The sequence below is a fragment of the Myotis myotis genome, unplaced genomic scaffold (assembly GCF_014108235.1).
Source record: "Myotis myotis isolate mMyoMyo1 unplaced genomic scaffold, mMyoMyo1.p scaffold_m19_p_10, whole genome shotgun sequence".
NCBI lineage: Eukaryota > Metazoa > Chordata > Mammalia > Chiroptera > Vespertilionidae > Myotis > Myotis myotis.
The window spans coordinates 15,787,639-15,814,227 of NW_023416314.1; the positions used below are offsets into that span (position 1 = coordinate 15,787,639).

The 26,589-nt window shown below is 40.0% G+C and overlaps 1 protein-coding gene across 1 annotated transcript; it reads left to right on the plus strand.

Annotated features, from left to right (window-relative positions):
* Nucleotides 1-1,018: 1,018 nt before the first annotated feature.
* On the plus strand, nt 1,019-12,347 carry MMP13 (matrix metallopeptidase 13). The gene is made up of 10 exons (XM_036324571.1): nt 1,019-1,404; nt 1,493-1,734; nt 2,325-2,473; nt 2,653-2,778; nt 5,208-5,369; nt 7,216-7,333; nt 8,289-8,422; nt 9,474-9,633; nt 10,277-10,380; nt 11,035-12,347. Exons 1-10 carry the CDS (start codon nt 1,285-1,287, stop codon nt 11,133-11,135), a joined length of 1,416 nt encoding a protein of 471 aa, XP_036180464.1. The 5' UTR covers nt 1,019-1,284; the 3' UTR covers nt 11,136-12,347.
* Nucleotides 12,348-26,589: the final 14,242 nt, after the last annotated feature.

Genomic DNA, 26,589 nt, shown 5'->3' on the forward strand with positions numbered 1-26,589 from the left:
TCATAAGGCTATTGTAAGGATTAAGTAAGATAATACCTTTTAAGTCTAGCATGTAGTAATCCCTCAATATGTGTTAGCAATTATATTGCACCCCAATATATTTTATTTCAATATTAGAGGCCTGGTGCACAACATTCGTGCACTGGGAGGGGGGGTTCCTCAGCCTGGCCTGTGCCCTCTCACAGTCCTTAGCACAGAGGCAGGAGCGGCTCCTGCCACAGCCACTGAGCTTGCCAGCTATGAGCCCGGCTTCTGGCTGAGCGGCACTCCCCCTGTGGGAGCACACTGACCACCAGGGGGCAGCTCCTGTGCTTAGCTTCTGCCCCCTGGTGGTCAGTGTGTGTCATAGGAACCTGTCGTTCTGCCCTTCAGTCAATTTGCATATTAGGGTTTATTATATAGGATATCCTTCTACCTCTGCCTGGACCTGTGAGGAACTCATGCAGGATCCCATGTTCGTTGAGAAGTCACACTGCGCTTTAAAATTCCAACCGCAGCACTCAGTTCTATCTAACATCAATCAAGCTTGGTTCTGGTCCAATTCCATGACCCTCAGGTAGACATGGTACTTCCAAAGTAGTTGCTCTGGAGAAAAGAAAGCTGAGAATTCACCATCTTATAAACATTCTGGCCGAAACCGGTTTGGCTCAGTGGATAGAGCGTCGGCCTGCGGACTGAAAGGTCCCAGGTTCGATTCCGGTCAAGGGCATGTACCTGGGTTGCGGGCACATCCCCAGTAGGAGATGTGCAGGAGGCAGCTGATCGATGTTTCTCTCTCATCGATGTTTCTAACTCTCTATCTCTCTCCCTTCCTCTCTGTAAAAAATCAATAAAATATATTTTTAAAAAAAAACATTCTGGAAGTAAGACAGGTTCCTCTTTTTTTTCTTATGGAAGTGCACTATCTTGATAGTCTTATCTGAAAAAGTAAAAGTGGCTACTTTCCTACAGAGGGAAAAGCATTTTTGCCAAATGAAATGAAAAATTTACTGTTCTCTGTTTCTTCCCACAGTATCCGTAAATATGCTGAGGCCGTTAATTTGACCAGCTGGTTTTTGAGACCCTGCTGAAATGAGAGATGCTCTCGTTTTACATTTCCCTCAAATTCTACCACAAACCACACTTCTTAGGAGAAAGAAAAAAAGTCGCCATGTAAGCATGTTTACCTTCAACAGACCAGGAAGTTGAAACTTGTCCATAAATGATGACTCACCATTGTAGGTCTATAAAAGTAAAGGTGCTGGTCTATGGAAAGACAGCAGCCTGCAGGCACAGCCATTCAAGATGCACTCAGGTGTCCTGGCTGCCTTCCTCTTCTTGAGCTGGACTCCTTGTTGGTCCCTGCCACTTCCCAATGATGAGGATGACGACGATCGGTCTGAGGAAGACTTCCAATATGCAGAGGTAGAGTATCTTGCCAGTCCCAATGGTGCGAAATATATCATAAATGCCCTTCTCTTTTAAAAGCAGGGTATTTTGGTCTCTTTTCCAGCGCTACCTCAGATCATACTACCATCCCCTGAACCCTGCTGGCATCCTGAAGAAGACTGCAGCAAGCTCCATGGTTGACAGGCTTCGAGAAATGCAGTCTTTTTTTGGCTTAGAGGTGACTGGCAAACTTGACGATAAGACCTTAGACATCATGAAAAAACCAAGATGTGGGGTCCCTGATGTGGGTGAATACAATGTTTTCCCTAGAACTCTCAAATGGTCCAAAATGAACTTAACCTACAGGTAAATCAATGGCTACATCTCTTTAATTTTTGTTAGTTTTCATATAGTAGTAAATGTCTAATTTTCAGCATAAGCTACAGATGAAAATGTCTCATAACATCAATTAATGTTATCATAACCAGCATTAATTTTTATTGGAAATTTCAAAGTATTTCTCTTAGATATGAATCAAAATAGAAATAAATTAAGTTTAATAAAATTTGCAAATATAGTGCATCAAGCATATTTATTTTAACAACACTAAAAAGAGAGAGTTCTACTCTTTCTACAAACTTTATAGAACTATTTCATCTATTTAGGCTATAGCAATACAATTGTAAACTTTTAGCATGCAAAATAAGTTTTACTAAACATCTGAATACTTTAAATTTAAAATGCCAAACGGTCAGATATTTGGAGATACTCATAATGTCTGATTGAATGCTTCATTTTAAATCTTTGTATGACATCAAAATAAGTTCTTTAAAATTTATTAAAGAACTTTTAGAGAATCGTTGCATTTTGAGTTGAAAAGCTATATTCTAAGAAAACATATTCTAAAATAGTTTTCACCTTCTAAACATTTAATTGAAACGTTTTCTGTTAAATAGAATTGTGAATTATACCCCTGATATGACTCATTCTGAAGTGGAAAAGGCATTCAAAAAAGCCTTCAAAGTTTGGTCTGATGTGACACCTCTGAATTTTACCAGACTTCACAATGGCACTGCTGATATCATGATCTCTTTTGGAACTAAAGGTAATGATGCAGAATCACTTTTGACATATTTGTATGTTCTGCTCCTTAATTGCCTCTTAGTTTTTAATTTCTTCTTTAAGTCATCCATTACTTTTTATGAAATTCAACAAAAATTCACTGAGCTGCTGTGTTAGGCACTACTGGGTATAAGTAAATTCTGAACTCTTGCTTTTGTGCAGAGCATGGCGACTTCTACCCTTTTGATGGCCCCTCTGGTCTGCTGGCTCATGCTTTCCCTCCTGGCCCAAATTACGGAGGAGATGCCCATTTTGATGATGATGAAACTTGGACAAGTAGTTCCAAAGGTAATATTTCTTATAAAGATATAATTAATGATTACTAGGTTAGACCATTAATAAGAAGTTAAAAAGTATATACATTATACATAAAAACATATGAATTATATTTGGTATTTGATTTTCCAAAAGTATAAAAGCTTATCTTATTAGTTTCCACAAATGACATTTCTCTGACATTTCTATTTAACCAATGTGAAAAGTAAAAAATGAGCAAAATCTACTTAGTTTAGTGATTTGAGGGACACTAACTAACTTTGAAATAGGACCAAAAATGTCTTTCTGTCAACCAAGGTGTTTTTACTGTGGATTACCTTTTTGTCTGTTAGAGAAATACAGTTTATTACAAATATACATCTAAAAACTATTAGAGCTGGATATGTAGGTCATAGATGAATTGGATGTGAGTTGAAATAGTTTCTTTCCCACCCCCTGATGGAAATATTCATGGCACAACTCCAGTCAAATTTGTGTTCCCTGTTATAAGAGTTACCTATTTCAGATTTGTCTATATCATTGATTTTATAAATACCATTAAGAAAACAAGAAAGTTCTTAGTGCAAATATAACATGAAACGGGCCAGATGAAAGTTGTATTTAACAGAGAAAAATAAAACTTAGCTTTGAATAAATCCAGTCAGAAGTTGAATCTTTAAGGCTCAAGAGAATTGGAAATGTTTATTTCAGAAAGAAACCTACAAAAAAAAAAAAAAAAAAAAAACCACCACAAATTGTTACAACTAAGTCTTAACTTTGAAGCTGTATTGACCCTTAGTTGTGACAACTAAAAGTAGTCTTCATAGATAGCTAATTTTTATTATTCATTTAAAATCAAAGTAGTATCTTTTCAAAGAGTAAAATTGGGCCTTGAATGATTAATGTCTCAACTCCAGCGCCTCCAATCTGTCTTTGGAAAGAAAGATAAGAATGTACATATTTATGTTCTGAATATTCCACAGGTAAGAATGGTTTTAGGAAGAAAAAAATAATATTTAGTATTTTTAAGATAGAAGATAGAGTCACAATAAGCCTCAGTTTTAGGTTTCTGAATAAATTCTGGGTTTAAAATATTTAATTAATCCTGGTAAATCCACAAGTAAACCAGGATTAACTTTTCAGCTAAAGGCCAAGAATGGTATCCATTATTAGTCATTTCAATGACAAATTACTATCATTCAGATTATGTGAACTTTGCTTGCTCTTCTGGCCTGCAACATTTACTGAGTTAATTATCCATTTTCTTCATGCATAGGCTATGGTAGCAAAGGGAATTTAAGGTCAATCTGAAACCACTGGCTCCAGTTTTCATGTATTCTTTTTCTTTTAAATTTTTTATCTTTTTCCAATTTAAAATACCAGTATTATGAGGCTCAAAAACTGGTGGAAAGAATGACTTAAAGAAAATAATGTAAATACAGAATCATAGTAGTCTTTTAAAGTAGAGGGGGGTTGGACAATCATTTTACTAGTAAGGATTTCTGTTTCTTTAAACTCTAGGGTCTAGAGATATTCTGAAAAGGATTGTTTGTTTGGAATTTGTTCACAGTAGATTCTTAGACCCTCTTTAGTACACACTCCATCCCTGGTTATCATCCTTTTGGATGCTGCCTAGTATTTCAATTATGTTCTACATAGCATCCTATATACTAGTACAGGATGGGGCAAAAGTAAGTTTACAGTTGTTTGTATGGAAAAATAATACAATAATCCTATCTAATAATAGACAAATAGGGTAATTGACTGTACCTTGACTATGCTTCCCATTGGCTAATCAGTTTGATATGCATATTAACCGCCAACAAAGATGGGAGCTGGCAGAGCAGCGAGACCTGACTTTTCTGGGGCCAACTCCGGCCAGAACTCGGCCAGAGTGAAGGCCTGGGCCCCGGGTGCTGGAGGCAAATGGTGCCAGCAGCCAGGGGAAAGGAAGGCCTATTGCACGAATCTCTTCATGCAACAGGCCTCTAGTTAATAAATAATAATACAAGAATAAACTCGGTGTTTCACATATATACTCACAACTGTAAACCTACCTTTGCCTCCACCTGGTTTGAACCCCCATGTGACTCCCACGACTCCTCATTTAAGGTCATCACTGTTCACTCTCCTCACCTGACCCGAGAAAACCGAGAACAAGTCAGGATTGCTAGTAAATTCCTCTTATTACCAAGTGGTTGAGAGCAATCTGTTGATATTCTAATTATGTAAGCAACTATAATGAGAGCACTAACTTATTTATAAAGATTAATAAATAATCTTTATAAATAAGATTAATCTTGCTTCTTCCTTCAAGCAACTGAACGTTAATTTTAAAAAGTGAGTGAAATAGCAAAGAGAGAGAAACAATGACATACAAAATAGATGAGGAAAATAACATTTCTTCCATTAACTACTCATTGGAGGACCTTGTTTTCTAATTGTTTCCTGTTTCCTTACAGGCTACAACTTGTTTCTTGTTGCTGCCCATGAGTTCGGCCACTCCTTAGGTCTCGACCACTCCAAGGACCCAGGGGCACTCATGTTTCCTGTCTATACCTACACTGGCAAAAGCCACTTCGTGCTTCCTGATGATGATACGCAAGGGATCCAGTCTCTCTATGGTAACTCTTTTTAAAAAATATATATATATTTTTTGATTTCAGAGAGAAAGGGAGAGGGAGAGAGAGATAGAAACATCAATGATGAGAGAGAATTGTTGATTGGCTGCCTCCTGCAAGCCCCCTACTGGGGATAGAGCCCGCAACCCAGGCATGTGCCCTTGACCAGAATTGAACCAGTGATCCTTCAGTCCGCAGGCCAATGCTCTACCCACTGAGCCAAACCAGCTAGGGCTTAACTCTTAATTTATCAGCTTAAAAGCAAAATAGATTTATACATTTATTTTCTAAATTATCAGTGAATTTGCCACTACCACCTTTGCCATTGTGGCTTTGTTATTAAAACCTGGGAAAACATGCCCACTTATTCTTTCCAAATAGAACAACCTGATTAAATAGAAAATATTCCATTCTCCAAAGTTTTCATAACTCTTTATATTTGTGTTTTATACATTGCAAGGTACATTTGATACTCTCAAAACACCTCTGACATAAGAAGGGAAAATATTTTGTTCCCCATTTAACCAATGAAGACACCAAGCCCTGTAGATTTTATAATTTTTTTATATCCTCACCTGAGGATATGTTTATTAATTTTAGGTAAAGGGGAAGAGAGAGAGAGAGAGAGAGAGAAAGAAACATCATTCAGTTGCCTCCCATATGTGCCCAAACCAGGGATTGAATCCACAACCTACAATGTGCTCTGACCAGGAATCTAACTCGCAGCCTTTTGGTGCATGGGACCATGCTCCAACCCACTGAGCTACACCAGCCAGGGCTAAGCCCCGTACAGTTAGATGGTATATCTACAGCTGGGGTGAAAGGGAGATCTTAACCAGTTTTTATAAATTCTGGGCATTCTTTCGATCACAATGGTTTGCCACAGTAGAACTATTCAATTGGCTTGTAGTAGGTTTTAATCAACATCTACAGTGACTATTGTAAAAATTTCTTTCTTTTTTCCTTCCAAATTTTTAATAATATTTACAAAGTAATTAATCCTAAACTCAAACAAGCAAATTATCCACCAAAAATAGAGTTAAAGCCATAGTGCACAGTCATCAGTGTAAAACTCCTAATACACAGCTCAGAAAACGTGCTCATGCCACCCAACCCATTGTCTCCCCTTTGGATTTCAATCTACTATAACAGCTAGTGTAGGTGTGAGCAAGCACTTTGTAATTATTCTTCCTACAATATTGTGACCAAGGGACTTGACGATTGAACTCATATGTACTAAGTAGAGAAAGGGCAGTTTAGAATAGTCATTGTACACTGCGCCTCTTTTGCACTCATGTGAGCTGGAAAGTTTACAAACACGTGGCAAGTCATGTTAGTGCTGCCGAAGGCCTGGCTTTTCACTGAGAGACAGCTGCACGGTGGGAAACTGGTGAAGCAACATGAGCTGATGTTGACAGCTGGGAAAATGGGCAGAGAAAGAGCCAAGGTAAGGGCTTCCATAGGGACGATGGGCCATCAGAAATGGCTTCAAGAAGAATGTGTTTCTCAAGAGCAGTCTGTCAATAGGTTATGCAAAGCATGGGGGAAATGTCCTCAGTCTCCCCAACCCCATTTCTATCACCATCCTCCAAAAACCTAAACTTGTATTTCAAATGAATCTCAAGGGGTTTTGAAGGATGAAAGCAGAAGGGGACATCCCACCTGCAAGACCTTGGTAACCCTGGGGGAAGGAAGGAAGATAACATGGTATTTGGTCCATTATGTAGGAGGAACAGGATTTACTAGGACTGCCCTCCCCAGAGGGAGCCCTCTCCTACCCTCCATTAGCAGGACCAGGTCATCAGTAAGGTTCTCCTCAGCAACTTCTTTCACTTATTTATGATTGCAGGTCCAGGAGATGAAGACCCCAACCCGAAACACCCCAAAACCCCAGACAAATGTGATCCCTCCTTATCCCTCGATGCCATTACCAGTCTCCGAGGAGAAACAATCATCTTTAAAGACAGGTATTCTTGACAATATTTTATAAAATCTGCATGTAACAAACATCTGTGAAGCCATGTCTGCAAAATGCCAAAACATCCAGTCAGACCTCCAATGGTGAAGTGGACAGTGAACATAATAGAACTTTGAGCAGTGTACTTACCTATTTCAGATGAAATAGCTAATAGGTAAATGTTTATTTTTCAATAAATAACCTTGGCATTGTACAGATTTTTTAATATCTTTGGTCTACTCTTCTATATAAAGATAGTCAAGTAAAAATATAAGTCCAATTTATTTATTTAAAAACACAAATATTGGAATTAATTACCATTACCATATTAGTAAACTGTTACTCGTAATGGCTACATGAATTCCTTTTGGTGTGAAAGACTTTGCACCAGGTACACATGTTGGAATATGCTTTACAACCTAAACCTGTAGGCAATGAAAAATGAAATATTTAATTTTAATCTGCTTATAAATATGCTTATTTATTCATCATCAGTTAATTGTTCCCTCACCTGTGACCCACTAGCATTTCTACATCCTCTATTACAGCTCTAGTGACACTGTACTATACCCCAGGTATTTTCTCATTCAGGTTCCCCAGGCCATGAGACTTTGGCTGATGCAGTTTATGTAACTCATGTTTTCTTTCTGGAGCCCTACACAGTGCCTGGTTTATTTGTTTTCCACCTGCAAGATCTGCAAACTTGAGCAAAGCATTGTCCCAATCCACAAAGGACTTATAGTCTTCACAAAGGCTCTGTGAGACTTTAAATTTGAGTATTGCAGGCTAGAGTTAGGATAGCAACAGCTTGGATAACTGGCACTTAAAGGGAAATGCTTTCCTCCTTCACAGGTGATAGAGAATGTGTCTAACTTGTCTGCATTGATATAGAGACAGGTGTCTAACAGGATAGAAATACTGCACTTACAAAGTGACAGAAAACTGTATTTTTATTTTTGTGTTAGATTCTTCTGGCGCCTGCATCCTCAGCAGGTTGACGCGGAGCTATTTCTAACAAAATCCTTTTGGCCAGAACTTCCCAACCGTATTGATGCTGCATATGAGCATCCCTCCCATGACCTTATCTTCATCTTTAGAGGTAAGCTTTCCACTAGCTAAGCCTCCCACGCAGGCAGTGATAAACTTGATGATACCAAGGACTTAGTGAAATGATCACTCCTGAAAATATACCTAAATTAAGAATCAAGTATAACAAAATGGAAAAGAGAAAGCACCTAAAACTTTTTATCAAGTATCCTCAGATTTGACAAATGGGAAGTCTACATTACTATAAGTATATAAGGGTATATATACACATATACATATATACATATACATACACTATATGATGAAAACCCACTTTTGCTTCATAGCAATCATGTCAATTTTTTTTATTTCCTTTTAAAAGTCATTTACTGAGCAAGCATTATAACAATGTACATTTTGACAACTTGAAAAAATGTTAGCCATAATTTCCCCCTGGAAAAGTCTATTTTCTCACTTTCTTTTCTAGTCCTTCACTCTATGTAATATTAATATTTAAATATTTATATTCGTAGAATATTTAAAAATTCTACCTGTTCCCTTGACATAAAAATCATAAAAATTTTTCCAAATTGTCACTCCACTGTTATGATCATAATTTATAGTGGTTATATAGCTTTCTACTGACATTGTTTCTATTGTTTGATTAATATAGTTAATGCTATAATGAAGTTATTTTTTAGAGGTGGAAATAACTTTTTATCTCCTATAAAATTTGACTTTCAGTCTAATATACTGTTCCTACCATGCTTTTTATTCATGCAGAAATCTTAATGTATTTTCCACCCAGTTTTAACTTAATATTCAGAGGAAATAAGTTGCCAAATTAATTATTATATTTGGTTGGCTATTTTTGTGTTAAGTAGGAAATTAGAATCTTAAAACTTATTTTTGTGTGAAGAATGCTCATATTTCTATGTTTCACAAATATGGTGACCACCAAAGCTGACTAATTTATTTCTAAACAATTGATTGTGGACCACAAATACTGACTTGTTTATTTTTAAATGCATAAGATGGCTCTTTCTTTGTTAAAATAGATGTCTGTCTATGTGAATCCTAATAGATTCCCTTGGATAATGAGACCATCCTTTCACTTTTTCTAGGCAGAAAATATTGGGCTCTTAATGGCTATGACATCCTGGAAGGTTATCCCAAAAAAATATCTGAACTAGGATTTCCAAAAGAGGTTAAAAAGATAAGCGCAGCTGTTCACTTCGAGGACTCAGGAAAGACCCTCTTCTTCTCAGGAAACCAGGTCTGGAGGTATGTCCGCCATCTTTACTGACCCATTATCTTGTGTCACAGAGGCAAAGTGAGTCTTGTCCATCTCTCACGACGTTAAGTTATTATCTCATGCATTATTTAAAATGTTGGAGTGTCATTTAATTTCTGTTTTGTGTCAGCTCTTGCACGCAGCCTCTCAGACAGAGATTTTCAAGTTTCAAGTCCTCTTGAAAATACACATATATTCATATAATTCTCACCACTCTTCTTTCTAAGCCATTGGTTGTAGCTCAACTATGCTAAAACCATCTTTTTTACACATAGATGCTAAAACCCTCTTTTACACAATAGAAAAGTATTCAATTCATTAACATATGTTGATTTCGCTCTAAGAATACTTTTCTAATAATCTACTTTCAAGCAATTTGTGAAATGAAAGTAAGCTTGTAACTGTCCTTACAAAGATGGTCTTTAAGCCAAGTCAAAAAATACTCACCAGACATCCACTATACACTCAGTATTGTAATTCCTTATTTTTCAAATCTACTAAATGTTTTAAATGAACTTAAAATTTTAAAACTTGTCAATTTTGAAAGATACCATTATATTGATTGTATTATTTCTAAGTACTTTCTAAGAAATATAACCTACTTAAGAGGTGTTTTTTTTTCTTATTAAATAGCTATGATGATACTAACCATATGATGGATAAAGACTACCCCAGACTAATAGAAGAGGACTTCCCAGGAATTGGTGATAATGTAGATGCTGTCTACGAGAAAAATGGTAACTAATTCCGTTGCACTGGCCAGAATGGAGGGCTTCTATACTCCCTCAAAATCATTCCCTTATAAAGGATTTTTATATAGGACTTAGATGTGCTCATAAATGTTGTCATTAAGGAATTGGTCCGTCTGTGTGACTACTTCCACAGACAGCAAGCAAAAAATATCATGCTTAGCATAAATGAGAATTTTACTTAATGATTGCCAAACCTTAAACACTATCTAAAACCATGCTTAAAGATGCCAAGATGCAGGAGTATTGCCATAATTCAAATGAGGGGTAGAGTGGGGAGTACTTTATATATGAAGATCAATGGCTATCATAATTGTATAATGATTTTTACTTTAATTATGAAAAGGGATATAACCCCTAACTTACAATAAATAACTAATATCAATACTTCAGGCATCAAAACGAGAACTCATGAAAAGACAACTAACTTGTGATAATTTAGGTGAGCGGGGAAACTTTAGACCTTTCCCCCTCAAACTGTAAGCCATATAGTAAAGCGTTAGCAGGGTTTATAGAGATAAGTAAATGTTGGCATATTTTTTAAAAAGTGGCATCTGTCAGAATGGACTTTTTAAGAGTAGCTGGAGTAAACCCTTACTGTTTTCAAATTTGATTTTTCTTTTTTTGGTCTTTTTCTTATAGGTTACATCTATTTTTTCAACGGACCCATACAGTTTGAATACAGCATCTGGACTAACCGTGTTGTTCGGGTCATGCCAGCAAATTCCCTATTGTGGTGTTAAGTGTCTTTTAGATATTGTTATTTAAATCCTGAAGAACATTTGGGATAAGGATTCAAGGATCTGGGAAGGAGGGAGTGGGGGAGGGGCAGATATCAGGGAAAGCTTCGTTCTGTGAACAAGCTTCAGTAAGTTATCTTTGACTATATAATATCTATATGGCTATGCGTGGCTGGAACCACATTGAATTTTAAACTAATAAAATTCAATTTCTCTAAAGGTCATTTAATTTTTGTGTGAGATATAGAAGCAATAACTGACAATATTTCCCAACATCAAAAAATGAAACATAAATGGTCTGTCGGAGAGTTAGCATAATTTTTAATATATTTATAAGGAAATTTTGCAAAGGCATAAGTATATCACATTTATATAATTAATAAGTCATCTTTGTCAAAAAATATAAAATAGTATAAAAATAGAATTTGGGGGACCATATGGTAGCCAGAGAAGAACAAAAATAAACCAAAAGGAAGTGTCTGTAATAAATATATTATAAACAACTTTGCAAAGAAATAATATGGGTTTTGCATTGAAGGATTTGGGTGTATATGTACCATTTCATACAGACACGAAGGCCGCATCAACATCACTAAAGGTAGGAGACAGAGACTAATAGTGAGGACAGTAGATGAGGCCTTTGGACTCTGTTTAATTTTACTTTTAACAATGACTCAATGGCTACTTTCAAAGAACACAAATATTTCTTTGCTTATTTATAGAAGATAAAGAGGAACAACCTTTCTGTATTCAAATACTTCAGGTCTTTCAAAAAATCAAAGTAAAGTATTAAAATTGTTATCAAAATTGTCTAAGATAATTTCTCATAAAATTATTGGATTAAGAGTAAAAGTAGCATTTTTACCCTATTTTTATCAAGTCAATTGTTTTAGTTGTCTAATTTACCTTGGGTATATAGGCTATTTTATTTATAAACAAAATATATCTTATATATAGAAAGGAGGTATGTTAAAACATCTAAGATAAAGAAAACAGTTTAAATAGATTGTGGCCTTCCTGAGGACTTGCAACAATGGCTTTTTCTCTCCCTTTAAAACAAATTCCTCAGTACTTTTTACAGTGCCTGGCACTTGGCATTTGTTGAATATATGAATGACCATCGAGGCGTCTGAGAGATCTTGTTTATAAAAACTCAGGCAAAGAAAAGAAAATGTGTTATATTTGCAAAATGTATTAGGAAGTGTTTATATTGTTTATAATAAAAAAGATATTTTCAACACATGGTGTTATATTTTGTCTTTTGATGTATTTTAAGCTTTTCTCATAAAAATGTCTAAATTATCTATTTATCTTGAGAATGTTTCTTGGGGAATAGAGCTCACTCACTATTTTAGTTTTATTTTGTTTTGTTTGTTTGTTTGTTTTTTATAAGACTAAATTCAGAATTTAGAATTCTTATACCAGGCTATTTTTTTAACTAAGGTTCTGGTAGAGTTTGGTCAGCTTGGTGCCAGCTTCCCTAGAGAGTATTGTAGAATAATGGCATGGAAGGAGCATAGATCTGGAGTTGTAATGCTTACTCAGTGATGAACTTCGCATGTAACTTTGGACAGGTCATTTAGTCAATTTGGGCTCTGCTTTTCTGATGTTTAAAAAAATGAGAGGATTAGCAGCTTTGGTGAAGTTAGGAAAATATGGGAGGCAGGAAACTCTAATGAGGAAGGCAAATGCTATCTATCAAGGAACATCAGGGTCCACTGAGTTTAAGACATTAGGTCCCTTCTGTTCCCTAAACATTGCCCACCCCAAACATTGAATAAGTGCCTGTTAAATGTAGGCACGGAAAATGTTGAGATGAACCAGAAAAACTTGGTCTCTAGCCCTGAAGAGCCAACACAATTAAAATTTATTAAGTGCTTTTTCAGAGGAGCAGTGACCACTTGCTGTGAGTTCAGCGAGAACTGCTGATTTCTTTCTCCAAGTGTAGCCCCCAAAGTCAATCTATGCATTTGTTATCTTCCTTGACAATTTAGTTTGATTTCTGATTTTTAAGGTTTGCTATTGAAGTCGAAGATAGTCCATCCACCCATCCATATATCCATCCACCATCCATCCATCCACCCATCCATCCAGTAAATATTAATTGAGCACCTAAGTAAAGTAGATTCTGAGGTTACAATGAAAGAACAAAACCTCATTGCTTTCGTGGAGCTCACAGTCTAGTTGGAGAGACAGATATTCATCAAATAAGTACAAATTACAACTGTGATAAAGAAAAGGAACATGGTGCTCTGAGAGCATATAATAAGAGAGATTTTATCTTCTGTGTATGTAGCGGGAGGGGCACTGTAGGGCGGCTCAAGAAAGGCTTCACAACTGAAGAGATACCCAAGCTCACGCCCAAGGTGAGCAGAACTGGGACAGTGAAGGGAATCAGGGAAACGGCTTCAGCGCATCTCTCCAGACTCGAGTGCAGTGTATTTGCCCAGGACCTCAGGTCTGGCAAATGCACTCCAATGTTTGTGGACATAGTATGACTTCTCATAAACATTCCCCTTGGTTTCCTCACATCGCTCATAGTAGATCCTGTGAGAATCAACTGCTCAACTCATAATGATCTCTTTGTAGTTTACCTCATCCCCATTGGTAAGCTCCAAATAGACATTTGTTACACTGCACTCAATTGAAGCTGGTAAGTAATAGCTCCTTTCTCAGATAGCAAGGGGGGAAAGTTTGAAAAACTCCTGGAAGTGAACCACTTGCCCAAAGGTTTGTGAAATAGGAGCAATTGACAAGATCCTATGCTGATATAACAAATTTTGTCCCTCAAACTATCCTGGGAGGACTCTCATATTAAATTAAAAAGAGTGCCCTGGTTCTCCACATTCTCATGTCAGAAAAAAAAAAATGAGAAAACATATATAGCAGACCTCATACAAAGAGTCCCGGTATCAGAAAATGTCTTGATTGAAGGATTCATCACAAGGCTGTGAGATTTCAAGTAGTTCCACTAGATGGCACCAGCAATACTATTTTGAAAATGATGAAAGGTTCAGACAATTTGAGAAACAAAGCCAGCGTTTTGTTCTTTCACGTAGGGATGAGGCACTTGACCAAATTGCTGCTGGTTTAATCCACTAACTGCCTTTATGCCACTAACTTACAAGTAAGTTTTAACAGCTAAGAGACTCAAGAACATGTGCCCTTGTGCTAAATGTTTCCTTTCTGGAAGTGGGAGTCAGGATGGTGTGTCATTCCAAGCCACCAAGACCTGTGGCAGGCCCCGTGGAGCTGGGGCTGTGAGTCATCACAGGACTCTGGGTGGCAAACATCAATGTGAACCACAAAAAACACAATGTACGCAGAGGAGCGGAGTTACCCTCAAAATAGAAGCCAAACTAGCCAGCAGCAAGAGGGGGGAAAAACACACAGCAAATTACCAGGCCTGTTATCTGGGACCAACCTCAAGTCTAGAGGAAGAGAATATTTAATGTTTCCAAAGTTTCTGTCTCACATGGTTTTGTTTTTTCTAACATTTTTGGACTTTTATACCTGATATTCTAGGGTGTGTGAAATGCTGATTAAGAGTTTCTTGGCTTTGTTCTACCTCTCTGCTCATTGGGCACAACAGTTGGACCACAGCGCTCTCTCTCTCTCTCTCTCTCTCTCTCTCTCTCTCTCTCTCTCTCTCTCTTTATTATTGTTTAAAGTATAACATATGTCTCCTTTTTCCCTGATTGACCCCTGGACCACAGCTCTTAATGACCTCGGGAAAATCAAAGATGTGTTGGTTTTACACCAACAGCACAGTCATTTTAATAAAAGTTTATCATGATGTCTTACTTGACTTAAATGGTAAAAATTATGCCCAAAAATGAGATGCTGTGAGAAGACAAATTTCTCTTTCATATATTTAAAATGTATCACCCACTGTGGAAGTAATCATTCAATAGTGTCAGCACACAGCAAGGAACGATGATAAATCCTCAACATCCAGTGAATCTGTGAAACTCTTAAATCTTGGTTGAAATGAAATTAGACTCACATTACTCAAAATCCACCTGTTATATCTTACCATTCTTTACAAGCAAAGATAGTGCTGTTTCCTTTGTCATAGCTTTATGCCAGGTTAAACGGCATCATCCAAGCATCCTTAGCTAAGTCCCCATCTCCTGTGCCGAAAGATTTTTAAAATTAGTAACTAAAATTGTATTTATTTATTTATTTATTTATTTATTTATTTATTATTTACCTACACCAGTAACCTTCCTTTTCTTCTTTCTTTCTTTCTTTCTTTCTTTTTCTTTTCTCTCTTTCTTGTTTTTTTTTTTTTTTTTTTTTGTAACCTTCCTTTTCTTAACAACCTTCTCTTTCCTTTAATAGACTGGGCACTAAAAGCTAGCAGTGTTCAGGCCACAAGCAAAATAGTTCATGGGAGCCTTCCAGTTCTATTTGAAAGGAAGTGTAGCTTTCTGTGTTTAAGGAGTAGATTTTCTGGGCTGTACATTCAGACCAGCTTGTGCCTCTGCTTACTGAGTGCCCAGTGGCTGTGACTTTGCTTCCAGAGCAACTCAAGGGAAAAGGGGTTCCATGAGCTCTAAGTAGCTGTGAGCGCACAGGTACATGCGTATGCTTATGTTGGCTCTGCTTCTGGCACACTCTGGTTTGGATCATTTTTGTGCTGAGTAGAGGACCCCAGCCAAGCCCACTTTTCCAAATCTACTTTAACTAGAGGCCCGGTGCATGAAATTCAGCCCAGCCTGCACCCTCTCCAATCTGGGACCCCTTGGAGAACGTCCAACTCACAATCCAGGACTGCTGGCTCCCAACTGCTCGCCTGCCTGCCAGCCTGATCACTCCCTAACCGCGTCCTTGCCAACCTGATCGATGCCTAACTGCTCCCCTGCTGGCCTGGTTGTTCCCAACTTTCCTCCCCTGCTGGCCCAGTCATCCCTAACTGCCCTCCCCGGCAGGTCTGGTCGCCCCCAACTGCTCTCCCTTGCCGGCCCGGTCGTCCCCAACTGCCCTCCCCTTCCAGCCTGGTCACCCCTAACTGCCCTCCCCTGCCAGCCATCTTGTGGTGGCCATCTTGTGCCCGCATGGGGCGGCCATCTTGTGTGAGGGCATGACAGTCAATTTGCATATTACCTCTTTATTATATAGGATAGGCTGTATCCCTTAATAAATAGATACTCCTATGCAGTTGTATGCTCAATACAGAAAACATCTAAACCAGCAGTTCTCAACCTGTGGGTCGCGACCCCTTTGGCGGTTGAACGACCCTTTCACAGGGGTCACCTAAGACCATCCTGCATATCAGATATTTACATTACGATTCATAACAGTAGCAACATTACAGTTATGAAGTAGCAATGAAAATAATTTTATGGTTAGGTCACAATATGAGGAACTGTATTTAAAGGGCCAGAAGGTTGAGAACCACTGATCTAAACTGATTTATGGTTTGAATAACAGTGAGATAAAATAAAGGCCAAGAAGGCAGGATAATAAAGAATTAAAATACTGGGCAATATTTTTGCAATAGTGGTAATAACAGTAAAGTACTTAGGCAACAAAATTTCTCAGGAATTATGTGGGATTAACTGGAATATGAGTTAAGAACTCAAAGATATTTGACTAGAATTGCCTTAAGTACTCTGTATATGCTTCTGTTTGATATTTCCATTTAAGTTCAAAACATTTCCTGAAATCTTTCCATGTGGCCACTTTGGTTGAGGGGATATGACAGTATTGTATGTATTGTGTTTACTTAAGATGAAAATAATTTGGACAAGCCAATTAGATCATCTGATTCAATTTTTATTTTATAAATAAGAACTTGAGGCTGAGAGAGAGGAAATGATCTCTTTAAGGCCAGACAGTAACATTGAAGGCTGGACCATTAAAAGTCATCCCTCTTTTTTCTTTCCATCTTATTAATTCCCCTACTCCCTTCCCAGGCCAAGATGCTAACTGTTTAAACATTCCTTACTTATCAGGGATCATGAAATACATATAATACCTACTATATGTATTCCACTAATCTGATTCCACAGTCTGACTCCACTCCCCTTGTATCATAAGGATTCCACTAACCTGATGGTACTAGGGCAGCAGAGTAGGAATGTCTATCGTATCTTGGGGAATTGTCAGGTACTACAATGTTCTCAACCCTTGCTGGCCATCCTCTCCCCACAGCTGAGATTGCTTGACCTTGACTGATCTTAGTCAGGAGAGGTGGAGGGAGCTCCAGCTTAAGTGTCTGGGACTCAGGGAAAATTTTCTTTGCCAGGACAGCTTTGGCTTTGCCTCCAGTTTTAACAACTCAGTTTCTGTGTTATTCTCGAGATTGAGTTTCTACCTTGCTACAAACTAGACCCTCCTTTATTCCCTATGCCAGCGCCCCTGCTTTTTAATCCTCTGTGCCAGAGTGTGCTGCTTTCTTTTTGGCAGACCTTGCAGGGGGGGGGGCAAACTTTTTGACTCGAGGGCCACAATGGGTTCTTAAACTGGACCGGAGGGCCGGAACAAAAGCATGGATGGAGTGTTTGTGTGAACTAATATAAATTCAAAGTAAACATCATTACATAAAAGGGTACGGTCTTTTTTTCCAATAGTTTTATTCATTTCAAACGGGCCGGGCCATAGTTTGCCCACGGCTGCCTTAGGGCCTCAAGTTCTGACCCTTGACTCAGCCCAGAGGCTGGGTCCGCTACTTACTTTGAGGTGCTGGTCTCTTCCTTCAGTGAAGACATAACTATTGAGACAAATCCAGACAAGTATCTCCATTTTGTTTGGTTCATCCCAAATATCTTATATTTGCCCCTCTGGCTCTCAGCCATCAAGTTGGCTTCTTCAGCAAGGAAATAACTGCCAACTACAATGACCTGATTCTCCACAGCACTGAGCACCCAGCCCATAGCCCTACTTTGAAAACTGGCAGCCCAAAAGCCAATCACAAGCTTTGCTCCTTGTGGCTCTCTCATTGTCATCTGCTGGAACTATGCATGCATGTTCTTTGACCTCCTCAAGACTGCCTTTACCCAGGACTCTCCCTGACAATTGTGAGGCTCCTCTTCCTGGCAGCTTCTTCTTCTCTTCTTGCCCCTGCTTTTGTTTGGCACCACAAGGGACCTCCCCCATGTGTATGAACACTAGATCCATCCACACCCACTGTATCCAATAGCCCCTTGGCCGCCACTAGGGTTATGCACATCATTGAGGCATCCATCCTTGGCTCAGAATTCTTTTTTAGCCAGAACTCAAGAACAGAAGTTGCTGAACTGAGGTCCAATAGCATAACAACTGGTGCCATTTTCACCACCAGAAAAATAATATATGTATGTAAAGCAATTAAACAGCTTTGGCATATAGAACGATGTAGAGAGCCATTACTATTACTACAAACCACATTTTAAAATGTGGTTTATAATTGAGGGTTTCACACCGGTATCACAGGAGCAGGTTAAGAACTGTCTTAAGGCACAGTGTTTTATAGATGGTTAGGTTACTTGCTCATATGATGATATTGACTCCAATTTCTTCCCTCTAGCCTCAGAACAAACTGATGGAAGAGGCCCATTCAGGCAGATTCAGAGGACCCATGGTCTAAATCAGCCCTGTGTAATAGAAATATGTGAGTCACATATAAGATTTTAAGATGTTTAAATTAAAAAATGTTCACATAAAACAGTAAAAAGAAACAAGTAATGTGGACTTTAGTAATATATTTTATTTAACTCAATAAAACCAACATATCATTTCAGTTATAGTTATATTTTAAAAAATAACTAATGAGATATATACTGTTTATCATATGAAGTCTTAGAAATCCAGTGTGTATTTTTTAAATACGTTTTGTTTTTATTTTAGAGAGACAGAGGAAGAAAGAAGGAGAGAGAGAGAGAGAAACATCCATGAGAGAGAACCATCGATCTGCTGCCACGGCCCCTACTGGGGATCGAGCCCTTAACCCAGGCATGTGCCCTGACCAGGAATCCAACCGGAGACCTCTCAGTGCATGAGATGACGCTCAACCAACTGAGCCACACCAGCCAGGGCTCCGGTGTGTATTTTATACTCAGCATATCTGGCTGGGTTCCCAGGGCGTAGTAACACCTGTGGCTAGTAGCTGCCAAAGGGGACAGAGCAGGAAGGGAGCAGATACAAAGATCAGATGGACACATCCCTGGCACCTTGGAAGACTGCAGTCTGAGGAGAGCAAGTGCACTCTTAAAAGCGTGGCACTTCAGATCCCTTGCTTTTCCTCACTCTATTAGTCTCCTTTTGCCGTCACTTCATTCCAAATCTAACCCAGGCCTCTTGACAACACTCACGTTAGGGCTTCTTTGTCCTTTTAATCCACGGACTGTAGATTCATCCACACCCACTGGATCCAGTAGTCCCTTGGCCACCACTAGGGCTATGCATGTCATTGAGGCATCCATCCTTGGCAGAACAGACTGGTAGAAGAGGCCCATTCAGGCAAATTCAGATCCCTTCATTTTCATGTAAACAAGTGAAAAGAAACAAGTAACATGGACTTTCCTTTCAAGACGCAGAATGGGGAGGGGCTGTTGGAGAAAACCACACTGCTGCCTGAAGGTGTAGTCTCCACTCTCAGGAGAATTACTTGGATGATGAGATGCTACTCTGGAGGCTAGAGGGAAGAAATTGGAGTCAATATCATCACATGAGCAAGTAACCTAACCATCTATAAAACACTGTGCCTTAAGGCAGTTCTTAACCTGCTCCTGTGATACCGGTGTGAAACCCTCAATTATAAACCACATTTTAAAATGTGGTTTGTAGTAATAGTAATGGCTCTCTACATTGTTCTATAGGCCAAAGCTGTTTAATTGCTTTGCATACATATATTATTTTTCTGGTGGTGAAAATGGCACCAGTTGTTATGGTATGGGACCTCAGTTCAGCAACTTCTGTACTTGAGTTCTGGCTAAAAAAGAATTCTGAGCCAAGACTCAAACTATAAGAGAAAGTGTATTTAGAAAGTCACAGAGGTAGAAGAAGTGAGCCATAAAAGAAATGAGCTCAGAACACAAGTTATAGAAGTAAAAGAAGGGCCTTTGGAGCTTCAGAGAAAAGAAGGTAAAGTTAAGGAGCCTGGGTGAGGAAAGAGGAGAGGGAGCAGAAAGGCGAGGGCATGCACCTGGTTCCTCCATCCTAAGGGCTTTTAAGAGTGGGGATTTCAGGTGAGGTCCAAGGGGAGGATCCTAATAGAATATTCATCAGTTTCCCAGGTGTGTCCCCTCAGGGTCCTGGTCTCCACTGATTGGTCAGTCGCTGGGCAGCAGGTCACTAGTCAGTGCAGCTGGTGCTGATGTCAGCCATGGCATTGCTTGTCTGGTTTTACTGCTTTTCTGGGCCTGGATCTGAAACACAACTGAGGCCTAGACGTTATCCCTATGGGTTAATGCTTAAGGTAGTGGTTGTGCAAGGGACCCCTCTAAGGGAGCCTACCACGTGACTAGCAACATGCCAGGGGAGGAAAGATCAGTGACGGTCTGAACAGCATGGCCAGAGACGTGCTAGGTGAGGAAAGTTTATCCTGGGGTGAGGTCCTTTTTCCCCCAGTTTTGCCCATTGCCAGGAACCCTGGACTTTTCACCCTGCTCACCTTCTGTACCTGGCCCATCGTCCTTGCTCTGCTCATGTCTATCTAACTGCCCACCACAAATTTACTTATTGTCACTGAAGTTCCATTTTTGTTCCTATTTTATGAGTGAGCAACCAAGCACAGAGAGGTTAAGAGACTTGTCTTAAGTCACACAACTAGTATATGGAAGAACTGGAATTGGAATTCAGATATTTTATCTCTGGAGCTACGCTCTAAACTGAAATAATGCATGTATAGCACTGAGCAGAATTAAAAATAAAACATCAATCATCCACTTCTTTACAGCTAGTAAGTCCTGCCTTTTTTTGTTTGGTTCTGGGCCAATGGAGGGTTCTTCTTTCATTGGTGTGGCATACAGCAGGCTAACAAAAAGGAAAGAGCACCTCATCAAGGATTTATTACCTGTTCATGGAATACTTTTTAAAGCACACTGGAAGAAATTGTTTTTCTTTACTAGATGTCTTACTTAAAATTCCCAAGTATACACAAAGCCTGGGGGAAGGCCTAGTGGCATCTAAGTTGCAAGGAAGATTAGCCAATCATCAGGCATTGCTCCCAAGGAAAGGTAAAGACTAGATGGGGATAACAAGGCACTGCACTCTGGCGTATGGCCCATCTAAGACTAAGATCCTGATGGAACCTTAGGATGAGCAAGGATAGAAACTGTTGACGTCCAGCTCTTTTCTAAACTTGTTTCTTTCCATACTTACACAACTTCACCATGCCACATGACCTAGTTGGCTGAAGCACCAGGTAGTCATTTTTTCCAACCATGAGCCTGACTTTAATTCTGCATCACTAATTGAATCAACTCTGACCATTCATAGTGTAATTGAAAACCAAATCTTCTAATCCTAAACCCATTGTTTTAAAACCCTATGGAGTGGATGTAGTCATTCCATAGACATGGCCACGCCCCAAGTTGCAGCATTCTAAGTGTGTCTCACGTTGTCTGAAGGATACCTGATCTATGTCTTTGCCTGTTTTCAACCCCAGCTGACAGTTGATGCTATCAACTCCCAATTCCGCTGTGTTCCCTTTGATAGTATAATCATTGATGATTCTTCACTTAGTGAATATGAATTAAGACTTTGGACCCAGGGGCAAAAACACACCCTGGCGAAGCCGGTTTTATACCAGCTTGTTACCGAACATTATATCATGATAAATAGAATTGAGTCAAGCTTGAGAAGCCTCTTGGTACATGCCCCTGAGACTAATTGTCATAGTTGAATCGCTCAAAGAGACTGGCGAGCTACCATTAATAAGATGGTCTTCCATGTTCCTTATTATAAAATTTCAGTCTGTTTGGGTTTTTGTTCATCACTTCCTCATTCACTAAGCAGAGTAATTCTGTGTATATAGCAGATAATTCTGTTTACTAAGGTTGTTGGTATATTTTTCAGGGAGGAACCAAAATTAGGTATAAAACTGGGCTAATTCATCCAAACAAAAAGTGCCAGAACGTATTTAGTTAATCGTGTGAATTAATCTGCAGGTTACTTGGTCTATGGAATTTTACAAATAGGGAATAAACAACATTCCATGGCAGAGTAGATAAATGCTTATAATTTCTGACCACTGGGAACATAACTGGTGGTGAGGGCAGAGTAGGTTGGGAAATAATAAGTCTCTGAAATTGATTGGCCCTGCCTTCTCACTCTCAATTAAAATGCAGAAATTCTAGTGGTTTCTTAAGAAGCTGTTCTTTGGGGTGGTATAGTCCTATTGTAATGTGCAGACAATCACTGAATTAAGAAATGTAGCTTGGCCAGTGTGGCTCAGTGGTTGAATGTTGACCTATGAACCAGGAGGTCATGGTTCCATTCCTGGTTAGGGAACATGCTCAGGTTATGGGCTCGATCCCCAGTCGGGGGCATGCAGGAGGCAGTCAATCAATGATTCTCTCTCATCATTGATGTTTCTATCTCTCTCTCCCTTTCTCTTCCTCTCTCAAATCAATAAAAATATATATAAAAAAAATGAAATGTAAAGACAGGTGCATATTTATCTTTGTGGCATTGAGCACTCTCAATCTTTACTTGCAATAAGGGAGAGCAACTTCACTGTGTCCTCCTATGGGTGGTGGTTTCTATAGGCCTGGTCATGGTAAAGAGGTTAGTGGATTACATCATTTTCAGGCCAGGGCTAGATGTATCATCTTAAGTAAATCTGGCAGTCATTCTGCCTCAGAGATAGTCATGCTGATTACAAAACTTTCCAGGTTCATGGTCTTATTCTGACTAGAAAATACCCTTGTGTATGAAGTGCTACTGAGTGGCTTAGTGGAGGGCTTGCCCAGCAGGATGTGGGGCAAGGGAAAGGAGAAAGGAAAGGGGAAATGGGAGGAAATGAGAGGCCTTGGAAAATAGAAATACAAATTGTAGACATTTATCCTGCTATAAACTGCTATGCTTAAAGGGCACTTAGGAAACAGGTGTCTAAACAATATAGAAGTGAAATATGTTGTCTAGTGTGTGTGAATGTGTATGTACTTGGCAGGGGAGATGCTGCAACCATCTAGTCCAATTTTCCTGAAACATGGGCCACGGGAAGAGCCCAAACACTCCTGTAATCCTCTATAACCTCCAAGGGCTAAGCCCTGTGCAAAGGGGAGTTTGCCTTCCATCACTGGGAATTATTGAATAAACTAGAGGCCCAGTGCACAAAATTCATGCACAGGTGGGGTCCCTCTGCCTGGCCGACGATTGGGGCCAATCAGGGCCATCTCGCCCAGTACCAATCAGGGCCGATCGGGGCCGGTGACCGGGGAGGGACCGTGGGAGGGCTCCAGGGTGTGTTCGGCCCTGTCTCACCCAGTCTTGATCGGCCAGATTCCAGCAGCAAGCTAACCTACCAGTCGTAGCATCTGCCTCCTGGTGGTCAGTGCACATCATAGCGACCAGTCAGTCGACTGCTCAGTGGGACACTTAGCATATTAGGCTTTTATATATGTATAGATTGTAACTCACAGCACAGAATGCTTGGGAAAAACTTTCCCTCCAACCCCTGGTCTTGGAGACCACATGTCCTTCTGAGGCTCTGCTCACCCTCTTCAGCTGCCACATGAAGTAAATTGCATTGTGTGCATGGAAACCCTTTGCAGGCTCTGTGGGCGTGCCTTTACTTTGCTGCAGTTTCCATTATCCCAACATAAGGGAATTATTGAATAAACTAGAGGCCCAGTGAAGGATTTCTACTTCAACCAAGGGTGATGCTTCAGCATGGCCCTCCTTCCCTGCCCAGCTCTGTCCTCAGTCCTGCGGGGTCTCTTCCTCCCTCCCTTCCATCTAACTTGGTGGGCCCTGCTTTGCCCCCTCCTCCTGCAACCTCCTGTCCACAGCCTACCCATTTCTCCTCTAGGGGCAGAGCTCCCCAAAGGCTGTGCAGGGCAGGGTGGGGCTATGCTATGGGCGGGGTGAGCCCTGGCAAGGCCTCAGAAGAGAGCTGGGGTGATGGGTCACGGGAAGGAGGAGGGAGGGCTATAGAGCCTGTCCCGTGGGAGAGACATTGGGCTCCTCCGCTGACCCCACCCAGCAGCTTTTCTAGGCCCCTGCAGCTGTCACCCTCCGCCCCTTGCTGCCTCCCGCTTCCTTTCAAGTTTTGGACTCAGTTTCTCTGCCTCAGCCCTGCCCATCTCTCTACTGTGTCCCGGGAGCCTGAGGCTGCCCCTTGGCCTGGGCAGGCAGGCCGGGCCCATGTCTTCCTCCCCCACAACCCCCCGCAATGGTACTACCCACTTTGCTGGAGTAGTTAGTGGAACTTAAATAAAAAGAAGCAGCTCTGGAGATTATAAATTGTGCACTGAGAAAGCCACAGGCTGCGGAGGGCTGTGCAGTCCATGGCTCTCAGATCACGCATAGCAGCCTCCTACGCCACCCAGTCCCTCCTGGCTCCCTCCCCGCCCACCTCCACCCAGGCTCAGGCCAAACCCTGGGAGCTTCCTGATGGCTCTCACTTCACACCTCACTTTCCAGTCCAGCCCACCAGTGCCTGCAGCAAGGCAACCTATTGGTTGGAACGTCTGCCCCCTGGTTGTCAGTGCATGTCATAGCGACTGGCCAAATGGTCAAACTCCCAGCAGAACTCTGGTTGAGGGGACAATTTGCATAGTAGGCTTTTATTATATAGGATGATCTCACTCTGAATGAATTAGTTATACTTCCCCACATTTAAACCCAAGGATTAACCAAGTCATACATACTAATTGATAGAAAGAATGGAGCCACACCTTGCATTTCAACTGACTTATTCTATAGAACAGCATCTTTCATATTTTTCATACAGAGAAATATATTGTCTATTCCTTTAGTTTTTAGTTGTCCTTTAAAACCTACTTCTTTAAAGCCTATTGACTTTTGAATTGGGATCCCCTAGGTGTTGTACCATTAAATCTAGAAGAGTTATGTTATTGCATGATGGCTAAGCCAGTACAAACTTGACAGAGAAAATATAGCCCAGGAACAAGCTAGATCTTGTATTTTGTGCTATGGAGACTGTGCTTTCAGGTATCTGGATATTGTGTTTTCCTAGTTACCACGCTGAAGAGTCTTAATTCCTCATGTCTTTGCCTTTTTTTAAAAAAAAAAATGGCAGAATTTGAAAATGTTGACACAGTCCCCAGTTTTGAAGGTCATGGCATCCATGGCTTCTTATGAGGGTGCACTTAACTGATGTTTTTTAGAATATATTTTATTGATTTTAGAGAGAGGAAGGGAGAGGGAGAGAGAGATAGAAACATCAAATGATTAGAGAGAATCATTGATCAGCTGCCTCCCGCGTACCTCCCCACTGGGTATCGAGCCCGCAACCTGAGCATATGCCCTGACAGGGAATGGAACCATGACCTCCTCGTTCCTAGGTCAATGCTCAACCACTGAGCCAAACTGACTGGGTAACTAATGTTTTTATTAGCTCTGTTAGTTCTGCGCATGTTTTGCTCTTTCCCATAAATATTCCCTAAGTTTATGTCATCAGCCCATTTCCTTTCTCCTTGCGCTCTTGCCTTTGGTTGCCTGATGCATTTCCAGAGTTTCAAATGGCTCTTCCCTGAGAAGACACAGCCTCTTAAACCTGTAGTTACAAAATAGTCACGAGGAGGTAGAGTACAGCACTGGAAATATAGTCAATAATATTGTAATAACTGTGCATGGTGTCAGATGAGCACAAGAAATATCAGGGAGAACACTTTGTCAAGTATGTGATTCTCTAATCACCATGCCTACACCTGAAACTAATACAAAATAATACTGAATGTCAACTGCAATTGAAAAAATAAAAAGAAATAAAAAAAAATATTCCACAATAAAAGGAAAATAATCATCTTTTAAAACCACACACCTGCATTTCTGGCCCACACTCAATTTGAATTCCCAGTGTCTCTTGGACCTCTCCGTTCAAACAACTTGCTGGCACATCAGATTTCACAAAGCAGGAGGTGCACGACTGGCCCCAGCTTGCTTCTCTGCCGTCAATCCCCTTGCATCACTTGTCTCTTCACTTATTCATTGTCTTTCAACCACACTGGTGGCTCTCTCTTCTTCATCTATATCAGGCTCATTTCTGCCTCAGGGTCTTTGCAAATGCAATTCCTTCCTGGGCCCCCTTCCCCTGATTCTCCACACAGCAGGCTCCTGCTTACTCTGACTGCCAGCCAGCCCATGTCCACTACCCTCTCCCACAGCAGTCTAGTCTATTTCCTCCATAACCTTCATTACTCTGAATGTATCCCTTGTGTGTTTAGAATATAGATTCTGTGAAGAGAGCCTGAATCTATCTCTGTCACGTTGTAGCCTACGCCCCCAGTACAGGGCCAGGCAGGCATTACACATTCCAATAGTGAATTGTGCAATAGGAAAT